This window comes from Perissodus microlepis, chromosome 11, assembly GCF_051167445.1.
Source record: "Perissodus microlepis isolate ML-2025 ecotype Zambia chromosome 11, ASM5116744v1, whole genome shotgun sequence".
NCBI classification, from domain to species: Eukaryota; Metazoa; Chordata; class Actinopteri; order Cichliformes; family Cichlidae; genus Perissodus; species Perissodus microlepis.
In genome coordinates, this window is record NC_140471.1 from 22,232,065 (window position 1) to 22,255,117 (window position 23,053).

A 23,053-nucleotide genomic window follows, 5' to 3' on the forward strand; every position below is an offset into this window, starting at 1 on the left:
CATCATGGGAATCCCCCGGCAGCCTACGTCTATTGCAGCATAACTAAGGGAGGATTCAGGGTCACCTGGTCCAGCCCTAACTATATGCTTTAGCAAAAAGGAAAGTTTTAAGCCTAATCTTAAAAGTAGAGATAGTTTCTGTCTCCCGAATCCAAACTGGAAGCTGGTTCCACAGAAGAGGGGCCTGAAAACTGAAGGCTCTGCCTCCCATTCTACTTTTAAATACTCTAGGAACAACAAGTAGGCCTGCAGAGCGAGAGCGAAGTGCTCTAATAGGGTGATATGGTACTACAAGGTCATTAAGATAAGATGGGGCCTGATTATTTAAGACCTTGTATGTGAGGAGCAGGATTTTGAATTCAATTCTGGACTTAACAGGAAGCCAATGAAGGGAAGCCAAAACAGGAGAAATATGCTCTCTCCTTCTAGTCCCTGTCAGTACTCTTGCTGCAGCATTTTGGATTAGCTGAAGGCTTTTCAGTGAGTTTTTTGGACATCCTGATAATAATGAATTACAGTAGTCCAGCCTGGAAGCCTGGATTATATATACAAGGGGGTCACACTCATTTTTAATTACATCGTGGACAATATAAATTCATTTTAAGTGGGCTGGACCAGTCAAACTTTCACCTAATAATCTATATTTACACACACAAGAAAAAACTTTCTTTGAGCATAATAAAGCTACTACAGTTAGTCCCTGAGGTAAAAAAAAAAAAAAAAAGTTAGTGCAATAGACTCACTTTTACACATTAAAAATAAGTGCTGCATTTCGTTTAGAAAATCGAAGAAATCCACCACTGCTCTGTGACCAATTTGCCCAAAGATGTAAACATTTAAAGAAAATGCACCATCAGCTAACTGAACTACCTGAACTTTGTCCTATAATTTAAAAGCTTGCATTTTCTGATTATTTGCAGAAATGTTCTGTTTTTGCAGTGCAAACACTGTACAAACTAAAATGATATAATAAAATGGGTGATAAAGTCGTGCACTAGGTGGCGCTGTCACCTCATAATGACATCCTCAAGGGTTTATGCAGTTTAATATTAAGAAATTGAGACATTTTTTACTGTGCATTGTTGAGCACTGTGACTTTGCTAACGAATAAAGTAGTTGTATCCACTGCATGTATAAAACTTTATGTGCAATGGATAGTTTTAATTGTGGGGTATTGGAGCTTATGTATAACTATAACGATAACTAATCAACTTTCATTTGATTAGCAATGTATCCATATTTTACATTATTGTGTCACACATAAAACAGTGGTACCAAAGGGACTGCTCAGGTTAAGAAAGGCTGCGAAAAAGAGGAAGACTATGGAGAAGATTCGTGGATGTAGTGATGGAGGAGATGAAGATGTCTGGTAAGACAGAGTATACCTGGAAAAAGGTGAGAGGGAGGAAGATCATCTTCTGTGGTGACCCCCCTTAAGGAAGCAAAAAGAAGGACAAGTTGCAAGCACTAAACAAACAATCCAACATTTAGACACAGGTAGCAGGGTATAAACACAAAATTTATTAAATCGCCGTTTAATTCTTTGATCTAAGCATTTCTGGACTATTTCACGTCCTTCGAGTTGTTAAATTTGCCACCTTGAGGAGCAGGAGAGATGATTCCTATTCACAGCCGTGCAGTAAAATATTGTAGGCGTTAGTGTGGACCACGAGTTTCAGTCGAACTGGTTATGCATCAAAACCCCGTCACATTTGCATCATGCACCTGTCATGGAAAGCGGTGGAGCTGCAGTTCCCTCCGCTGCCAGCAGGGTTTGAGGTAGTGACGTCATTGGTGTCGTTTACACGGTAGCTTTAGCCCTGCTAGCGAGAAAAACGCCATCTTAAGTTGACGGGGGGGGGTTAAACGGAGTGAAAACAGGGAGACAGGCACTGAGGAGGCGAACCTGTTATTTTTTTATGATTAAAATTATCTGAGTCACCTGGACTAGTGTTAGTCATGGTTTGAGGGCCTGCATAAACGCAAAAGGAAAAAGGGCGAGAAAGTGAGGAAATCAGCAAGATACTAGTTAGCATTTAGCTACCTAGCGAACGGGCAAGGGGGAGGGCCGGGGTAGTTGAGGATTTTTTTTTTTTTTTTTTTTTTTTCGGGTGAAGCTGAAGTTTTTGTTTATGTTATTCCACACGGAGATGTCTTCTTCAAATGCAGGTAAGGTCAACTTTAAGCCACAGCGACGTTGTAGTCACACCCCACACTGCAGCTGTTAACCAGTTATGAGGGATTTCTTGAGCGGAGCTTTAAGCTGACACTTTCCCAATGATAGCGTGACAGCGTCGGCTAACTTAGCTCCGTAGCATGGCTAGACTTGTTATTGCACAAACATGCTAACTAGCGCACATTACTTAACGGTTATTGTGGCTCTCCTTTCATATTTTGCACCACTAAAAGAGTTACGCTGAAAAGCCAAATCTGAGTTGAGCAAACTGTCAAGTTGCAATAGGCTGACGCTGTTCAAATGTTTCGTTTTTAGACAATTCTGTGCACAAGATTGTATCTGTATGCTACATGTAGCTTTGAGGTTAGCCCCGAATCGTAACGAACACGAACCAAGAGCAGATGAAGTTAATTTTCTATATTGTGGCCTTGAAATCAGACACATGTACGCTGATGTTATTTTGAGCTCCGATTACAGGCTCCTGGCGGTGGTTGAGTTTGTTTTTCAGTGCTTCAGGCATAATAGGAAATCACTTGCCATCTTGTTTATTGCGCCTCTGTGTTGCCCTGTGTTATTAATAGAGTTACAAGACCCAGATCTGGGTATGGGGGCCAGTGGGACCCAAACAAGTGGTGGGGCTGTTGTACCAAAAGGGAGCAACAAAAGACGAGCTGCGTAAGTGTGTGTGTGTGAGAGAGAGATACTGTTAATTTTTGTGCTGATGTATCCATATTGTGCTATGCACATTTGCTGACTGGCTGACTTTTGTTTCTGATCGTCGTGGTTGAAAATTCTGGTGGGAAAAAATGTGTGAAACTGTGTCAGATTGTCTTGTTTCTCCTCTCTGGCAGGCCAGACTTTGATGATGTTGATGGAGGCAAGTTAAGCAGGTATGTTTGTGTGAGTTAAGCTGGACATCGAGGGTTTAAACTGGCTGCATTATAGTAAAAATCAATCTGGTTCTCTTCTTTCTCTTCAGGTTTGATGATGACACAGGAGGCTCCAGCAATGATAAAGAGCGCTTTGCCAGGTAGGAGGATGAATTTAGAGGAATGGACATATAGCAAGGGAATATAGCAGAACATTAATATAGATGCAGGAGCAACCCCTATGCCTGTCTCCCCACTTCAGGTTTTTTTTGTTTGTTTGTTTTTTTGAGGGGAGAGGTCATCCTGCACTTCTTTCGTTTCGGTAGTGACTTTGGGCCTGGTTTTTTTTTTTAGTGGGTTGGTTTCATTTCCAGGTTTTTGGAAGACGATCAGAGTTTTGCAGATAAGGAAAAACTAGCCAGGTATGGCCTGTACCACTGTGGAAGGCTCCCTCTCCTGCTTGTATTCATATTGATATTGAATGCAGTGATCAAATACTTAACTATCCCGCTGGGATACCAGCACATTATTGTTTCAACAGCACAAAATTACCCGTATATTTTGCTGCTTTGCGTCTGTTTTGGTGCCTTCAGAATGTTTTGCTTATTTTCCCAAAGAGGCTGGTTTCCCCTTTCAACCCACCACTATGTTATGTGTCACTAACTGCTACACTGTGTAAGTTAAGGATTTTTTTCACTCCAGTAACCCCTTCCTCTTCAGCAACTATCCTTTCTGTCTGTTTTGTCCCCCTCTCCCCTCTCAGGTTAACTGAAGGGTCTTTCTCTTTCGGCACTTGCTCTCTTTTATCACACAAACTGGCCTTGAAAGACCAAACTCTTTTGCTTTCTCACGTTCATTTTTTAAATTTCTTTTTAGATCATTGACTTCACGTTATTGTTTGATACGTTCATTACACGTTTCACCTTCTTGCACTCCCACTTCTTCTTCCTGATTGGCATCTTTACATTGCGACATAAACTCTAAACTATACTCGTTGTCCACCCGCCCATCTGTTTCCCCCATCTCGATCCCTCCTCTCCACCTCTTTCTCATTCATTTCCACACTCCAGGGAGAACCACAGTGAGATTGAAAGGCGGAGGCGTAATAAGATGACTGCTTACATCACAGAATTATCTGACATGGTACCCACCTGCAGTGCACTAGCGCGGAAACCAGACAAACTAACCATCCTGCGAATGGCAGTTTCTCATATGAAGTCACTTAGAGGAAGCGGCAATACCAATGCAGATGGGTCGTACAAACCTTCATTTCTCACCGACCAGGTATGAGAAACGGAAGGAAGTTCAGATTTGAAATGCCTGCTAAAATTTAAAAAACCCTTACTATTCAGGGAAGGCAATACCTGTGACTATGTGACAGTATTACTTATGTAAGAGTTGTTAATATAAAGGTTTCACAGTCACAGTTAACCTCACAATGTGTAACACTGAAATCAATAGAAGTACAGGATACTGAAAGTAACATCTTTTTAAACATGCTTGTTTTCTCACGTTGTGGCTGTTGGTTAGCTTTTACTTTCAGTAACTTTCCTTATTAGGTAGTCGGTAAAGTTTAAATTAGTAATGTCAAAGGTTATGTTCATTTTTATTTTAACCATCATTCATTTAGACACTTGTTTAATTTGTTAATTGTTCAAAAACCCAACTATTAATATGCCTTGTGTTCAAGTGAGCCGTGTACACTTGTATATTATGCAGAACTTGTGTATGTTGTGTATGTATCTCTTACATTGTAAAGCTTAGTTGCATGCTGCATCAGCTTCCACACTGCTGTCAGTGGTAGAATCGGATTTGATTGGCTGTCGGTTGAAAAGTAAAACTTTTGTCACCTCTGCGCTGCAAGCAAACCAACAGACTCACAATATTGTTTTGCAGTGCATTATGTCATCTCATCAAAGGTGAATTAGAAATGTGAAAGTTCACATCTGAAATGCATGCATGCAAGTGATGAAACTAGGGATGTGCACAATTAGATGACTAGATGTTTAAATATTGCTGATATCGTTATAGTTGAAGAAATGATTTCAAGAGTTGTGTGGTGTTTTATTTAAGTTTTCTGAATTTGGTGGGCTTACCAACCCGGAGAGTGGGACTAGAAATCTGACCCTGAACCACTGAAAAAGCATGGCATTAATACTGATACGCAAGGGGATAGGAAGACACAACAATCAGTGGGGTTTAAGATTTACATGTAAAGGTTAAACAGAGACAGAAACATCAAAGGTTTGGAATACAACAATTGGGTGACAAGATGAAAGACTAAGATATATACACGTGAAACAAATGGCTGATATTATCTGAGGGACAAACGCTCCAGGGGTTAGGCAGCTGTGTTCTGGTTGCAGGGCTCATATCCAGCAGCAGTAATTTTTCACCTGAATGTGACACAAGTCAAAATTTTTCAGTATTTTTTCAAGCAACAAAAAGTAAAACAGAAGTGCAAGCCAATCATGGTTTGATAGTTTCTGATGGCTTTAAAATGCGTCTATAGTGGTAGTATGAACATTGTTTAACCTCATCCACTAGATTTCTGCTCAACAGTTTCTCTTGCCTCATGTTTTCTTACTTTTAAACTTATTGGCTGTAAATGCGTAAATGAAACCATCAGATTTCTACTCTACCAAGCCAATAACCAGGTAGCCAATGTTTCTATATACTCTTCCCATAGAAGTGTTTACACTTCTAACACTTTTCTGCATTTTTACAAATACTTTAGATTGATACCTCCACGACTGATCTTTGACCTTCACTGCTCGCTGTCTGTCTGTAGGAGCTCAAGCATCTTATTCTGGAGGCTGCTGATGGCTTCCTGTTTGTGGTGTCATGCGAGACGGGGCGCATTGTTTATGTCTCTGACTCCCTGACCCCGGTCCTCAACCAGTCACAGTCTGACTGGCTCGGATCCTCCCTGTATGATCAGCTCCACCCAGACGACAAAGACAAGCTTCAGGAGCAGCTCTCCACTGCAGAGAATAACAACACAGGTATAAACATATTCTAGGAGCAGTTTCACAGTCATGAGGGAAAATGTGTGTTTCATTTTGTGAGCACAGTTCACTGTTGTCTTTGTCCTCAAAAGGGAGGATGTTGGACTTAAAGACAGGAACAGTGAAGAAGGAAAGTCAGCAGTCATCAGCGAGGATGAGTATGGGAGCTCGTCGATCATTCATCTGCAGAATGAGGTGATTAACAGTTAATAATATAGTTTATGATTGTATTGAAATGTGTAGCAGAATGCACAGTTTCATGTGGTGTGTTGGACTGTTTGTGTTTGCAGGTGTGGCACGTGTCCAGTGGAACCAATGTCAATGAACAGACTGCAGTTTCTTAGGAACAGAAACAGGTGACCAAAAACAAAAAGATCTTCTTTTACAATCTTATTGAACTTACTGTGCAGAGAACAAGCATACCTAACATATACCAGCTGTAAATTCATATTTTCATTGTCTTTACTTCTTCAACCTAAGAAATGGTTTGGGTGCAGCCAAGGAAGGGGAACCACAGTATGTAGTGGTGCACTGCACAGGATACATCAAGTCCTGGCCCCCTGCAGGTAAAACTAGTCCTTCTCAGTCTTTTGATACATGAGCATCTGTTATATTTGCTTACTTATATGAGGAAGACCTCTTTACAATGCTTAAAAGCACAGAGCTAGATTGAAAAAAAAAAAACTTTAATCCTTTATATTTTGTCTTTTGTCTTTCAGGAGTATCATTAACAGATGATGAAGCAGACAATACTCAGGGGAGTCGCTACTGTCTAGTTGCTATTGGGAGATTGCAGGTACAGTGGATGTCTTGTGGTCCCATGTCTTTTGCTGTGAGGTCAAGTAAACGGGCAAATGTTTCGTTGATATCAAAGTGCAGTAACCTTTGATCCTCAAATCATCAGAACATAAATAAAATTAACTGTGCGAGTGGTGGAAGATAGATTTATGAGGTGGAAAAAGCTGCATTTTATTTTTTTATTAGTGTGTTATCTGAAGGTGATTTTGCACTAGTTAGTTGAAGTCATTGTGAAACACTGATATAATTAAGAACTTCTGCGTTTTGTTCTGTTCTTGCTAGAACAAAAACTGATCTGAAACTGAAAATGTAAAAAATCTAATCTTACTCATGCTCATTGCAACTTTGATATTATCTAAGTTTTTGTGTCTGGGTTTTTATTGCCTTTTATTTTTGACTCTTCTGCAGGTTACTTGTTGTCCTGGTGACACAGATGTGAACAGTATCAGTGTTCCTGTGGAGTTCATCTCCCGACACAACTGTCAGGGCATGTTCACTTTTGTAGATCATCGCTGCTTGCCCGCTATCGGATATCAACCCCAGGTGAACATAGCTGGCTAAAGTGCCAGGGTTGCATTGCATTTCCTCTGAAAGTCTTTATCAGAAGTTAGTTTTCATGTACTGTAGAGTAACCACATTTTCTCTTGTTGCAGGATTTATTGGGGAAGAGTATCCTAGACTTCGCCCACCCTGAAGACCAGGGCTTACTAAGAGACAGCTTTCAACAGGTGAATTAAAAACTCTATTAATATATTTGTGGTTGCATTGATCCACCATTTTCCAATTCAAATATGAAACACACTTTGCCTTTGGGTGTCTGCTTATACAGAATACCAGCTCAATGGGGTATCACTATTAGATTTATAAACTGTACTCCTGACTTTGAGAAGGAGATTGGGAATCATATTATGTTAGATGGGTGAAAAAGGGTGTTACACCAAGAACCTGGCTGTAATTGCTTTGTCACTAGCAGATTGTCGTGGTTGCACCTAGTTTGCATGGAGGACAGTTTTGCCACCACAGTGTTTGCAAACATCTTGGTGTTTTCCATGCACACCACTATTAGTCTAGCTATTGCAGCCTGCTAGTGACCAAAATAATTGCAAGGAGGTTGTCCGTGCAATGGTGTATACCTCTTTACAAGCAATTTCACTCAAGCTGTAACAAGCAATCACTTGTCAACCAGTCAAGGAATACATATTTTTTTCCCTTCAGCTACCAGTGGCTGCTACGTGGTTGCCATCTTCAGTGCAGTGTCAGTCATTCATTTGCTGAATTCTGTTGTCACTGCTTGTTTTTCCCTTTCCCTACTTTCACCTGCTCTCTCTCTCGCTCTCTCCCTCTCTCGCTCTCTCTCTCTCACGCACACACACACACACACGCACACTTCACGTTTGGCTTGCCATTAAAAGTGTAGTAATTTCAATGGATCTGATGACAGCTCCTTAGCGAGAAAGAAAAAGAGCTGCAGTCTGAGGCTTTCAGCTGTGTTTAGTCACGCTAATACAGTTTGTAGTTAAGTAAAAAAAACAAACCTTTTTTAACCACATAAAGAAAAGCTGCACCTGGACTTTCATCATGGAAGTGGACATGATGAATATCTACATGAGGCTGAGGAATAACTTAACAATAATTCTTTGTAATGCCAAATGGCTTGATGATGTTGTTTATTTTCAGATTTGTGGTATGAATAAATGGCTACGGTTCTGTTGCGTACTGGTTTAGATATTTGCTTGGCAAGCAAAAGGTTGCTGGTTTAATTCCAGCTGGAGACACAGATACCTTTGGGTTTACATCAGGAAAGCAATCCGGCGTAAAACTGTACAAATCAAAAGTCACGATGAGGCTAATAAAAGTATCTTATAGTATAAATGAACTGCTATCAGCATGATCTTGAGCAACAGAAAACTTCATAGAACTTTTAGTCCTGTCCAAAACCACTTGGATGTTAACTTTAAATAGTTGGATCCTTGTTTTCTTTTGTTGTATATGAGAAACACAGGTTATTTAACCTGGATGATGTTAGAGAGAGATTTCTCTTGAAAGTTTATTTGCATTTTGGTAATTTATTTCCTTAACTACATAAATTTTAATTTACATGTCTGTGTGTGGATGACAGAGGCTCAAAATGGGGGAAAGCATTGCTGCAAGAGCAATGCAGCAAAAATGGAAGATAAGATCTCAGAACATTCAAAGTTAATGGTGCAAAGTCAGACTAAAACTGAAACTGACCATACAAGTATAAACTGTCCATTTTCCACTGAAGAGCACTTGTCTGATTGTATTTGCTGCAAGAGAAAATGTTCTTTCTGCAACACCAGATTCAGCAGTAGACACTGTTGTCCCATTACCTTTGTAACCCGATATCTTCCAGTCACTCAGTTTCTGTGTGTGCATGCAATCCTCCGCTCATCGCTTATGAAAACACCACAGTATGAATGTTTGGCTTGTTGGATGTGTGTGTCCACAGGTGATTAAGCTGAAGGGTCAGGTTCTGTCAGTGATGTTTCGATTCCGCACCAAGTCGAGAGAATTCATCTGGATGCGAACCAGCTCCTTCACTTTCCAGAACCCGTTCTCGGAGGAGATCGAGTACATCATCTGCACCAATGTCAATGTCAAGTGAGTCAAGCAGACATGATTACACAATCAGATCCAGCAAATAACGAAAGCATTGATGTTTTTCACCGTGTCTGTGAGACATTCCTGTGTGAACGCTTACAGTTCCTCTTACATCCACAACTACCACAGCCGCTTTCAATAAACCACAGACTCATCACTCTCTCCCAATACTTCTCCTCTGCACCCACCAATGATTGTGGGGCAATAGAAACTCAGCTCAGGACCCCCTCACTCCCATCTCCTCCCCTGGGGCTTCGATGCCCCCTTCCCTGGGTCAGAGCAGCCCAAGTGGTCCTCCTGTAGTGCTCAGTCCGGGCCAGATGGCCACCAGGTGAGACCAGGCCTGACCTCCCCATCCTCTCCCTGCTTGGGAGAACAGGGGCTGCTTCTTCATGGGAGACTTCTGCTGTTTCTAGCAAACTATAGTTCTTCTGGGTTTTTTTGTGTTTTTTTGTGTTTTTCCCACTCTGGGTGATTCTTCCTTTCTTCATTTCTGTAGTAATGGAATAGAAGTGCTAAAATGGAGCATGTCTTATTTTTCTTTTATTATTCTGAGTATTAAATATACTTTAAAGAGGTGAGCTTTTGGCATAGGTGGTGTGGCATGTTAGCTGTATGTACTCTCACATTCTTCTCCTGACACCTTTTGTGTTCCCACGGTGGACGGTGGTTGACGGTGGTGGGCTGAGTGCTAGTTTGTCAGCAGGTGTTTGGGATTTCTAATGCAACAGTGAAGAGCATGGGTTTGTGGAAGTTATGGTATATTAGGCCGACTTCAAATAACAAACTCTCTCTTCTACTTTTTCAGACAGCTACAACAACAGCAGGCTGACCTGGAAGGACGAGATGGTCCATATGAACCAGGATCAATGACCCACCCACAGGTCAGGGAACACGACTGTACCACTTGACTGAAGCATACACATTTCCTGTTTCTTTTGAGTTTCTTTTTATAGAAACAGTGGCAGGATGTAGATTGTTTGCTTTCCAGGAAAGCACATCCGGATGTTGGTAGAATCATCACAACTTCCTTACAACTGCCTGCTATTCTTGCTTGAGTCAACTACAGTGCTTTCTGCTGTAGTACTTAGTCATTTTCAGCAGAAATTATTATTTTTTTTAATCATGACTCATGTGAATTGTGCAGATATGTTACAGAGAAAATATTGGGGGCAGTGGGAGAATATCAACTTTTCAAATGAAATGGTGTAGGTCTGAGCACAGTTTTGTGCTGCATTCTTTGTTGTTGTTGTTGTTGTTTGAGAAGCTACAAGGATGTTTGTTTGCATTTAGCTTGAGCTTTAAAATCCTAGTTGCAAAAAGACAGCAGTGAGCAGGACAGTGCCATAGATAGTCCAGCAAAACATAGCTGGACAAGTTGATTGGTGAAAACCACATCAACAATTTCACCTGTGAAACTATATGTGGAACGTGACATTAAAGTAAAAGTCAAATTCCTTCATCTAACCAACGGTGTGATAAGAAAAGCAATGTTTGCAGCTGCTTCCATCCACGTGTCATCTGGTTTTCAAAACAAGAGCACAGCTGACTCAATAATAAGCAAACGTCAAAGCTGTCTGTAGGCAGATCACCTGCTATATCTGTAAATTTGGAAGGTTTTCTTGTAAAGTTTGCCATTCTAGCTGTGATACCTGCAGCATGTAGGAGTGAGTTTGAAGAGAGGCACAGCATTTAGTCTGCTACATCTAATATATTTTTCTGGTAAAGAAAATATTTATTTATCCCATATTTACGATTAGTCTTTTAAGTGTTTATATTTGCTTGTGCTGTTCTTGTACTTACGACAGCCATCATCAGCTAGCCACCTATATAAGCAGCACATCAGCATGTGGTGATGGGCGTGTAGTTTCTATATGTCTCAGTAAGTTTGTGCGTATTTTCAGTGTGTGACAAGTGGAAATAATTGATTACAGAAACCATTAAGAATTGCATTGATAGTAAACTGGGGACATTCTTATTAGATGGGCTACATCATAAAACACCAGTGGCAGAAATCACCCAAAAAGCGCTGGATTTTCTGTATACGCCAAACAAAAGCCTTGCACTTTTTCTTTTTTTTTCTAAGCCATTTCTAAACCAGCGAGTGTTGTCTAATTGACATGTGAGATATGAGGAAGTTTGCTGCTCTTCACAGTGCAGTTTCCTTATTTTGTCATTAGCAATTCATACCTCTGTTTATACATTAGATCAGTTTTCATTCAAACTCACAACTAAAAGGAATTAATTTAGTTATCATGTAACCTCTTAATCTTTGGTTATGAAAACGGCAATAGGTAAAACATAACACAATTTATGAATCAGAAATAAGGTGAACTACAAGCAAGATAGCCAATGGTGGTAAAGCAACTATTAGCAATAAACTGGATTCCAACCCTGGGTCCCTCATAACTTTTAGGCTTTTCAGTCAATTTAGTGCCAAAGCTGTGAAAGCTAAACTGACTGCAGGATAGAAAAATGGCGCAGCAGATGCACAATTGCAATTAGAAGTAAAGTATCCACAGGGAGCAGCTAGAACATGTCAATATTAGCTTATTCTTAGATCTGACCAAATGGTGGAAGCAGTGGCGTCAGTTAAACTGTAACTGCCATGGAAAGCTGCCAGTAGCGGTTACTAGGGCAACAGAGTATTCACAACCGACAGTGGTACACACAAATGTTTATTAGATGGTCCATGTTCACAAGCAGCTGTTTTTGTGTTGGCAGCAGCAGTTTTTACATCACCCTCAGTGTGCAGTTTTACAGACTTGCAGCATGGGCCAGTCGTTCACTTCACTTACTGAACATGTGTAGATTAACAACATATGAACATATAAAAGAAAAACAGTTCAGTCATAACATTTTAGTTGGTTTTACTGATACCGTTTGTATTGTGTGGGACATTTTTGCTAGTTTTAAAGTCCTTAATGTTTTTTGTTGTCCTCATGCTACTGTGAACAGAGGCTGGTCTGTTACAAACCAGACCTTTAACTTGCCCAGCGCTGCAGGCATCAGTTATTTTCATTATTGATCACCAGAATGTTTACAGTTTATGTTTTGAGCCTACTCTTCTTTAGTGTAACTCTAGACTCACGCCTTTTTTTTTTCTTTCTTTTTTTTGGGTTGGCTTCAGATGCAGGTGCAGCCAGTCACTGCAGCAGGGCCGGACCACAGCAAGAGCATTGAGAAACCAGAACTCTACCCTTCGCTTTTCCAAGGGCAAGATCAGACCAAAGGCCTTCCTTCCTCCACCCCTACTCCATCCACCCAGATCTACGCCCCAAACAACAACTTTGCTGCTGGTCGTTCCAGCGATGCATACAGGTAGCAAGTCTTCTGTGTCCGTATGTGTACCTTAGTCATTGTGAGGGCTGCTCAGTGTTTGTGTGCTGTCGCTTGTGAATATATTTACTCTTAGACATTTAATTTCAGTTACTTAGGAGTGCAGAGCTATTTCCCCCATAAACAAGCACTTTTGTAGCTTCGTTTAGTTGATATAGGACTAAATTAGGTTTTATTATCACCTTGGGGTGATGTAAAGTTAATGCTGTGAACCTTACTGTACTAAAAATTTAGAAATGTTTATTATCTACTAACTGGAGGCAAGGAGAAAAACTCCCAGTTACTAAGTTGTAAATCTTCCACTGTGTCTGGAAATCGGGTAATAAAAGCTTTAAGTTGATGCAGAAGATGCTTGGCAAAGATTATAGGTCCCTACAAAATCTGCTCTTCAAAGCACAGACTGAAGTAGCTATACTCCCTGTTCTGCTGACTTTAAAATTTGCTATACTCTTTTTGTTGTTGTTGTAAATGTTTGTCATGTCTTATTTAGTAGATTTCCAATCACATTGAATCAATCATAACATAAAAGATAACTTGTATATCATGTCCTAACAAAGTACTGTGTGTATATATGGCCTGAGAAGCGGGTCAGCACAAATACAGTACCTGCAACAGCAAGACTGAACTGAACTACAATCAGAAAGTCAGATGATGGAATACCATTAAAAGCTTTTCTAACATTTTTAGACGTTCATTCAGTTTCATCCCATCATCAAACTAGCAAAATTACCTTTAGTGCGAATCCGTTATCACTCATTGTATTCCCGAGAGTTGGGAGTGTCATAAACAGTAGGAGGAATGCTTATGACCGGCAGTAGATGCAAGAAGATGTCACTAATGCGTCTTTTCCCTTTGCACCTACTCGACTCTTCTCTTCTCCATTTTGGTCGTTTTCCAATACAGTTGAGTACCACATTACAATTGTGGTTGTTATAGCAAGGGAACCTGAATGTCCTGTCATGTCATTTATATGAGACGCAACACAACAATGGAGGGCATGGAGGCAATGGTATAAATGCTGCTCGGTCTGTGGCTTTTTGTCGGTCTCCGGGTAAAAGAAGAGAGCCAAAAAGCATGTGTGGCCATGTCCCTCGCTGCTGTTTTTTTTTGTTTTTTTAAATGCCCGGTTTTATTCTTGTTCCACTCTCATGCCCCATCCAATGGCATCATACCTGGTACCGGGTACTACCCCCTAATGAAAAAAAAATCCTAAAAATCAATTGGAATTATGTCGAGCCAAGCAGGTGCTAGTGGAAAAGAGCCTTAACAGCAACCTCTGTGGTTAGCACGCCTTCTTATGTTTGCCACTAACCTTTGCAGACTCTCAGCAAATACGTTTTCTTTCCCTTTTAGAAGCTTTAAAAAATAAACAATTGTTTGCCAAATCCAACACTGGCAAAAAGTGGAAATGAAGCTGTGAAATGTTGACATGCATTGATGTTGTCAGGAATTATTGTCCATCAAATGTATTTGCATCACAATATTGGCGAGACAATGCCACCAAAACACTTATACATCTGAAACCTGTCTCCACAGAGATTATGAAAGAATGTTGGGCTCTGATCTGATTTTATCCCTATGCATGTTGTCACTTTTCTCCATAGACCAGTCAATATGAATCCACAGATACCGCAGCCCACCCACTCAGCCTCAGCAGGACAGATCTTGGCTCAGATTTCTCGTCAGAACGTAGCCCCACAGCAAGTTAACCAATCCAGTACGACAAGCCCCCTCCATGGAGGCCCAGCAGGCGGGTGGCCTGGGGCTGGACCTGCAGCCAGACCGCAATTTAATAACCAGGTAAACTAGTATAACCAAATTGTGTGATTGTGTTTGATGGCATTTTTAGTCATTTTATATTCACAAAAAAAGACACTATAAGGAATATGTTTACATGCCTGCTTGGTTATTGATCACATCATACTACGTAAGGGCTAGTAAATTAAGAAATCTCTGTTTCTTTTCTACCCAGCAGGTGGCTCCCCAGGCGGCAAAGACCATGTCGCCACAATTTACTCCCATGGGAGGGTTTGTAGGCGGCCCTACCAACACTTTTGGCCAGATGCCAACAGGTGCTGCTCCCATGCCTACAGGTGCTGCTCCCACCGCCACCAGCGGCGCAAACTACTCGCAAATGAATGCTCGTGCAAGCCTCAACAGCAACGGTTTTGGTAGGTTGTGTGTGTATATTGTGTGTGGGGGGGGGGTTTTCTTCTTCTTTTTTTCGTCTTCTTCTTCTTTGTCTTTAGTTGTACTGGTCTGTAGTCTCAGTCTCTTCTGCACTCCTGTCCCAGATGGCTCTCAGTCTGGGGCACAGTTCCCTCCTCGAGCAGCAGAGGCAGTGTGGCCCCAGTGGCAAGGCCAGCAGCATTCACAGAGTAATTCAGAGCAGGGCAACCAGCAAGACATCTTTCCTGTGAGTGACACAAGCTCATTCAGTTTTAGATGTTGTTTTACTTTTCTATTCTATGTCACATTAAATAAATCTGTTTCTTTTATTTGACTCAGGATGTGTTGTCTATGTTGGACCAGCCTGCCAACTTCAGCAACGAGGACTTTGAGATTCCTATGTACACGCCATTTAACGAGTGACCTGGAAGTACTTCTGTCGTCTTGCCTAATTTTTTGCCCTCACGGTTTCTTATATTTAGCTCTTCTCCTCGTCTGTTCTTTCTGCTCTTCCCCTTCTTTGCATGGCTTCAACTGCACAGCTACAAGACAGTTAAGGATGGAGGGATAAAGTTGAATGCAGGGGAATGGGAGAAAAATCAAGAATTTGCTACTGACTAAAAGATTATTTTAACAATATACCGCCATTGTAAGAGAATAATAGCTAGCACTGCCCAAAGCTCAACAACCCATGTTGTAGATATGTGATATACAGTATATATGTTCATATATATATATATAAAAAAAATATATATAAATATAAAAACGCACAATCCCACAACCACACTTGAATAGACTGCACAAAACACCCTCCTAACTCTGGTAAATGGAAATGAAAACGGAAGTAAACACACACTTGCACACAAAGGCCTTTTATTCTAATATATTCATGGTTTTTCTCAGGCATTTTTTAAGAGTGTGTTTTGCTGTTTTAGCCTTTGGCGTGTAGACTAATCACTCCAGTCACTGATTTAAACTCTTGGGAAATTGCAGGGATATACAGCTTTGGTGATTTTATTAATTTTTTTTTCATTTTTTTTTTCTTTCTCAATTCTCAGCTGTTGCACGCTAACCTCACTCTGTTTCCTATCCACAGCATGTCTCCGCATGACTGAACTGTCCATAGCACAGATTTTTATCAAGTAGTTTTCCATGTACAAAGGTGGCCTCCCCTGTGAATTCATTTGTTTTCCCCCTTTTTGTGAAACATGCAAGCTTTTTTTTTTTTTTTTTTTTTGTGATGTACTTCAACACACCTTAAAATGACTTATATACATTTTCTTTTCCTATAAGGTGTCCATTTGAAATGTAAACAATCTATTTTTCGTTGCATACATAGACATAAATACAATATACATGTGTTAATGTTTGTAAAATGGATGCATACAGTATCATAGTCAACTCAAGCTTATTGGGTTTCTGCCTTGCTTAATTTGCTTCTTTCTGCTACCCTGATTACCCTTTAATTATAGGCTTTTGTATGTATTTTATAAGAGAAATATTAAATAAAAAAAATCACACAGCAATAATTAACAAGCAGGAATTGTGTAATTTTCAAGCCATTCTTTATCATTGTTATAAATGTTTCCTTTAAATGTTTTGAAATGGAGACGTGTGATTTTTAATTGAAATGTCTCCAAAGTATTATATTGTTTGAACTCTTGATCTATCCATTAACCGTTCTCTGACTGGTATTTTACTAATGGTTTAATCAGGGTATTCAGGATTAAAATGGAATCAACAGAGACAAAACTGGTATGATATTCAGTGAGAATGTCCATGTATGTGTATTTTTTTTAACAGTGTTTTGTCCTGTCCTGTTGTTTGTTAGACTTGGACTGAGTCTGTTTTTTGGCGATTTTGCATTCTAGCAGAATGTCTCGCAATGAACGGCTGTGCTTCTAAAATGATTTAAGTTTTAAGATGTGGAGTTTAAAGTTGACCCCTGATGTTATCTTCTCTTGTCTGTGTGTAGCATACACACATTCATGATAACAGATTATGTCATTGTATGTAAACTCATGTAGATAACGCCCAGGCTTCATCTTCCAGAGGATGCTATGCTGTTGGTGACTGTGTTGTCTTCGTTATTGATGAAAATCTCATTGGTTACTCTGTATCCAGTTTTGTTTCTTTCTTTTTCTTCCCTCACTCATAGAAACACACATATATAAATATACTGTAGAGGTATATGAAATTTTAAATGAGAGAGATATGTTTTGGTTTTTGTATTAAATTGTTACAATGTCCAAAATGAAAGTGATTTATTGTACTGGGTTTGCATTTTATTATGTTTTTCAGCTCCAGGTTTTTATTCTTTACTAAAGTGACTTATCCTTATTCATAGTTCAGTATAATCTTTATTTTATGTCAGTTCACTGCATGAGATAAGCTCCCTCTTGCTTAATTTTTTGTTAATTAGCAGTATTTTCTTATTATAAAAAGATATACTGTAGTAAATTTTGCATCTGTGTACTGCCACAGTCAATGTTAAATGTAATATTCAGGATTGTGCAGACGCAAGTTTTTACGCAAGACTTAAGGGTATTACATTAACTGCTTTGAAATTACAGGCATTTTTACAGTCCCCCATTTGCAGGCATTTTAATTGCACGAGCAAACCATAATTTTAACTTCGTGGACTGTTTTAGTATTTTAATGTGATGAAATTCATTTGCAGTCTTTGAAGATGCTAACTAGCCTTCAGGTGCTGCTTTTTTTGTGGGTCTCTCTGCCTTTAGCTTTGAGTTCAGTAACTAAAAGCTGCTGTGTTAGGTTGAGATCAGGTGACTGACTTGGCCTTTGAAGAATATCTAATTTCTTTGCTTTGAGAATCTCTTGGGTTCCTTTTGCAGTTTGCTTTGAGTCATTTTACCTGTGAAATGCTCTGTTCGGTTTTCCTGCATTTGGATGAGTCCGAGCAGCACTTCAGAATACATCTTTCCACTTCCAGCAGCAGTCACATCATCAATAAACACATATGTGGCCCGATTCTGTCTATCCACAATGCCAGATGGGACACACCTTGATTTCCCGTTTTTTGACCAGGATATCTTTATAAATATTTATCACTGCTTTCTTTAATCTGTGCAATATTTCAGAAAGAAACCTCTTGTCTCAGAGTGATGCTGAGTAGATAACTTCAAGGCTGGTCTACTGTAATTCGTTTTTATCAGATGTGCTCAAAACTCCAGGAAAAGCTTTTAGTTGGTTTAAAATGTTTCTACAAGAGTACTACTGAGACTAGAAAAATAAAATATTTTTCCCATATTGGCTTCTCTTTATTGGCTCCCTGTTAAACCCATCACATTTAAAATATTTCTCCTTGCATACGAGGTTTTGAATAATCAGCCCCATCTTATCTTAATGACCTCATAGTACCGTATCACTCCTTTAGAGCACTTCACTCTAAGACTGCAGGCCTACTACAAGTAGAATATTTTCCTAGAATATTTAAAAGTAGAATGGGAGTCAGAGCCTTCAGCTTTCAGGACCCTCTTCTGTGGAACCAGCTCCCAGTTTGGATTTGGGAGACAGCCTCTACTTTTAAGATCAGGCTTAAAACGTTCCTTTTTGATAAAGCATATAGTTGGGACTAGATCAGGTGACCCTGAATCCTCCCTTTGTTATGCTGCAATAGACTTGGGCTGCTAGGTGATTCCCATGATGCACTGAGTATTTCTTCTTCACTCACCTCATTCTTCACCCACTGTGTTTATACATGAGTCTGCATTTAGTTATCATTAATCTCATGCTGTCATCCACAGCATGTCTTTATGTTGTCTTCCTTCCCTCACCCGAAACTGGTCAAGGCAGATGGCCGCCCCTCCCTGAGCCTGGTTCTGCTGGATGTTTCTTCCTGTTAAAAGGGAGTTTTTCCTTCCCACTTTCACCAAGTGCATGCTCATCTGATGGTGGGGATCGTCTCTGTTTTCTCTGTATTACTGTAGGGTCTTTAACTTACAATATAACATGCCTTGAGGTAACTGTTATTGTGATTTGGTGCTATATAAATAAAACTGAACTGAATTAAAGTGCTTAGAGTGGTCAGTAACACTACAAAAGCACTAAGTAAATCTAAGTTAGTGTTATCACTGTATTACACTAACTTCCTTGAGTGTGTTCTTGATTAGATCTTATAAAGCGTTTTTTCTTATCTACGGAAATCATTCTGTCGTCATGTACTTCAGTTGCCTGCTGTGTCTTTCAGGCCTTTTGGTGTTGCTGAGCTGGTCAGTACATTCCTTCTTTTTAACCAGATGATGCTGATTTGGCCACTCCTAAAGTTTTTGCTGTCTCTCTGGTAGGTTTATGTGGAGTTTTCAGCCTCTTGTTATCCTTCATTTGCACCCACATCTAGTAGTGTCTGTAGCTCAGAAGGTCATTTATTAGTCGGCCTGAGGTTGGTTGGTGGTTCAATCCAGGTGTGCATGCCAAAGTATTCCTGAGCAAGATACTGAAACCCAACTTGCGGTACAATGGGTGCATTGGAGTGTGCTTGTTAGCTAGAAATCACCTACTTAGGTAGGGAAAAGGTGCTTTTATGAATAGGTGAATGAGGCATGTTGTATAAAACACTTGAGTAGAAAGGTGCCATATAAGAACCATTTTCCATTTCTTTAAACCTCATATTGAGGGTTATTGTAAAAAGCAACCAAATGCAAGATCATCACTTTGATCTTTCTATCTGCTTCATTTGTCATGGAAACAGGCCTCACCTGATCATGAAACTGTGTATCAGTCAGTTATCCAATTACTTTTGAGCCTCTGAAAATGGGGGATTGTGTATGAAAAGGACTGTAATTCCAAAATATTTAATGTAATGCTATTTCATTTGTTGATGTCTGCAAGTACATCACTTGATTTAAAATGTACCGTGATGCTGCACAGAGGCAAAAGTATCATTACTATGTGACTGTCCAAATATTTCTGGGGGTTACTGTATTTCCACAGTTTATGGCATTGGTGTATTCACACAGCAGTCCCTGTTGTAGTTACATCCATCCTTGCTTGAGCTTCCTTTAAACAATTTTGTGTTCGTATTTGCAGAAAAAACAAAAACCACGTTTGCCCGGATTGTATCCCGTTTCTTTCGCCTTTCTGTTTATGAGTGAAGACCGAGATATCTGCAGGTATCTCCTGGGATCAGTTTCCACCTTCGTCCTGCCCTCCTCTCTTTCACAGGCTGGGGGTGAAAACGGATGGTAGCAATGCTACAACTCTTCTAAGAGAGGTTTACTGTGTCACCTCTTCAGTCTTTGGGTTGCACTTGAGTGACAGCATGTGCTGTAAATCTTGTTTTTCCAGTATCGTTTCAACAAATTCGCCTCCTCATCAGACTTTTTAGTTGGATTCGCTGCTATTTACGTAGAGTCACTTTACTCGTTGTGTGTTTGTGTGTCTGTTAGTGGCATCAGAATACAAGCAATCTGCATTTTTTTTTGGTCAGGATCAAATTCCAAACCCTCTCAAGTGGATTGCCACTAAGGCATCATATCCTCTTTCTCCTCCTCAACCCTTTTTTCCCTCCCTTTTCTTGACCATCTTGACCATCTTGTGCTCTCATCTTTCTGCCTCTTTCAGGCCATAAAGTGGCCCAAACGTCATGCTGCTGTGCAGGGGCATGTGGCACAGCAGATTGGAGGATTTCAATCTGCTCACTTCACTTGAGCAAGATTAAAAGAAAACAAAACAAAACTGTGTACAGCCACAATTTCTTCCTTGTTGTCATCTATCTACACCTTGCGCTGAGAACTGAGATCCTACTCAGGTGTAATCTCCTGTAAAGGCCTCATGTCCTAAAGAGATGCCTGGGTGTCCTAATCTCAGGAACGGCCTGATTGTTACCAAACTCCTTATTAACTATGCATAGAGGACACGGTAGCCAAATGGAGCTCCGTGTGTCCATCAGTAAATCTTATCTTCGGGACGAGGACGTTAGGTGTCAGCGCAGAGAGGAAAAACAGCCAAGACAGAAGAAGAGTTGGATGATACGTGACGAACTGAAGGGGGCACTTTTATCGAAGCCAACAGATGAGAAGAGAACTGTGAAGCAGATAAACTTTGGATTTATTTGGATATTTTAACATGGACCCTCCAGCCCTCCCTGTGGCCAGGCTGGATGTGGATGTAGATCTTGGGTTTGCCCTCTTCTTCTTCTTCCTCCTCTGCTTTTTCTTGTTGGTGACCATCATCCGCTGTGCTCAGATGGTGCTGGACCCTTACAGCGCAATCTCTGAAACGACATACCAGGAGGAGCAAACGGAGGAGTGATGGAGACCAGAGACCGGTTCAAGCTGTACAGATGGGATAACAGAAATAAAATCCTACATGCCACAGAATATTTTCAGGCATTTTTTGTGAATGAGTGAACTTTTATAAAGCTTCTACCCTACGGCAGCAGGATAGAGTTATGCCAACAGCATCTGCACCTTCTAATCATGTAAGCGTCCATCTAAAATGTAGAACATGTTTCATAATGTGATTTGTTGAAACATGCATTAATGCCCCACATGTTTCTGTAAATATCTCATAGCTTTTTAATGCTAGGACAAATTATGAGGGGGGAAAACAGTTCAATAAGTCTCGGGTGATTCTTAAGAATGAAGTGGAATCTGTTCATTGTACCAGAAAGTACACTGTGAAAAGCTGCTTAATTGCAACAAAAGCAAATCCCCTCCCTTCCACGATAATAGAGCGCAGATGTTCTCAATGCAAAACAGATGTTCAGTTCATTCCCCAAACTCTGCCACACGATGTTTTTGAGCTATTTGCGCAAACTCTCGTGCAAACGGCTTATTATTGAAGAAATTGTGGAAGTAAGTTAGCTTGTAGCAGGTGTCAGTAAGTCGATGATGGTGTCTATGTGGAAGAAAAACTGAAAAGCTTCTCTTTGTCCACAGTGGTTTTTATAATAAACATGATGTGAATATTCAGCTCACATAGCCTTCTGGATGTATTTCACAAACTGACTTCACAATCTGTTAAAGCCAACCTTTAAAATTCTAGGTTTTTAATATTTTTCACAAGTTTATTGTTTGTGTTTCCTTTCGTTTAGTTTGTGTTACAGTGATGCTTTGCCGCTTCCAGACACTCTTTCAAATACAGGAATTCACACCCAGTGATCCTGTCAGGAGAGACAAACTCATTCTAACGGTCCAAAGTTAATTAAATAATTGCTTTGCACTCACCAGACACCTTATTAGGTACACCTTGCTACTACTGGGTTGGGTTGGACCCTCTTTTGTCTTCAGACCTACCTTAATTTTTCATGGCATAGATTCAACAAGGTGCTGGAAACATTACTCTGAATTTTTTGTCCATATTAATGTGATAGCATCGCACAGTTGCTGCTGATCCAGATTTGTTTACTGCAAATCAATGAGGCGAGTCTCCCATTTCATCACATCTCTATTGGACTGAGATCTGGTCACTATTTGAGTCATTTGAGTGCAGTGAACTCACTGTCAACTTTGTGATATGGTGTGTTATCCTGCTGGAAACAGCCATCGGAAAATTGGGTATACTGCAGTCACAAAGGAACCGGCAAGACCCAGGTAGGCTGTGGTATTTAAACTATGCTCCGTTAATACTAAGGGGCACAAAGTGTGCCAAGAAAATATCCCCCACCCCTTTACACCAGCAGCAGCCTACACTGTTGATAGAACACATGCTTTCATGTTGTGACCTTTCTTCTCCATTTGATGCTCAGTTTGAACTTCCGCATCTTGACCATATTATTGTGTGATATCTGAGTTATTTAGCAGTCTAATCAGTGTACCTAATAAAGTGGCCTGACGTAATTAAAACATTTCAAAGTTCCTGCATGGAAACACTCCATGAGATCATTGTCTAAAGCAATTTCTGTGCACATTCACACAGTTAGCTGAATCACACATGCAGTGTTTGTAAAGCTTGACTGCACTTATACTAAAACGATGATGCAATTTTATTCATTAAATAAAAACGTTACAATGGCTTGATTTTTTGTTTGTTTGTTTTAGGACTTTTGGAGCAGATTTTTTTTTTTATCATGATGAAAAGAAGGCCTCTGGGAGTTTTGTGGTCCTCCC

At 40.1% G+C, this 23,053-nt stretch overlaps 1 protein-coding gene and 1 pseudogene across 4 annotated transcripts; both read left to right on the forward strand.

Annotated features, from left to right (window-relative positions):
- The first annotated feature begins 1,801 nt into the window (after positions 1–1,801).
- arnt (aryl hydrocarbon receptor nuclear translocator) lies at positions 1,802–15,522 on the forward strand. Of its 4 annotated transcripts, XM_084943324.1 has the most exons (21): positions 1,802–2,169; positions 2,758–2,851; positions 3,028–3,066; positions 3,156–3,206; positions 3,420–3,467; positions 4,116–4,329; positions 5,837–6,050; positions 6,146–6,248; positions 6,344–6,409; positions 6,534–6,619; positions 6,773–6,849; positions 7,260–7,394; positions 7,505–7,579; positions 9,322–9,473; positions 9,682–9,804; positions 10,282–10,357; positions 12,604–12,794; positions 14,417–14,612; positions 14,788–14,983; positions 15,107–15,228; positions 15,321–15,522. In XM_084943324.1, exons 1-21 carry the CDS (start codon positions 2,133–2,135, stop codon positions 15,402–15,404), a joined length of 2,379 nt encoding a protein of 792 aa, XP_084799450.1. In that variant the 5' UTR covers positions 1,802–2,132; the 3' UTR covers positions 15,405–15,522. The 4 variants fall into 4 exon arrangements, with proteins under 4 accessions (XP_084799450.1, XP_084799449.1, XP_084799448.1 ...); XM_084943323.1 differs by lacking the exon at positions 3,420–3,467 and having other exon boundaries at positions 1,803–2,169; positions 14,785–14,983; XM_084943322.1 differs by lacking the exons at positions 3,420–3,467; positions 9,682–9,804 and having other exon boundaries at positions 1,804–2,169.
- Positions 15,523–15,547: 25 nt separating this feature from the next.
- On the forward strand, positions 15,548–21,964 carry LOC146377782 (cortexin domain-containing 1 protein pseudogene; annotated as a pseudogene).
- Positions 21,965–23,053: the final 1,089 nt, after the last annotated feature.

What these genes read in the sequence shown, in the direction of transcription:
- arnt (XM_084943324.1), top strand. Translation starts at nt 2,133, where the DNA reads ATGTTATTCCACACGGAGATGTCTTCTTCAAATGCAG. An exon ending in GATAAAGAGCGCTTTGCCAG is followed by an intron (nt 3,207 to 3,419) that starts GTAGGAGGATGA and finishes TTTCATTTCCAG; the next exon opens with GTTTTTGGAAGACGATCAGA. An exon ending in TAAGAGACAGCTTTCAACAG is followed by an intron (nt 7,580 to 9,321) that starts GTGAATTAAAAA and finishes GTGTGTCCACAG; the next exon opens with GTGATTAAGCTGAAGGGTCA.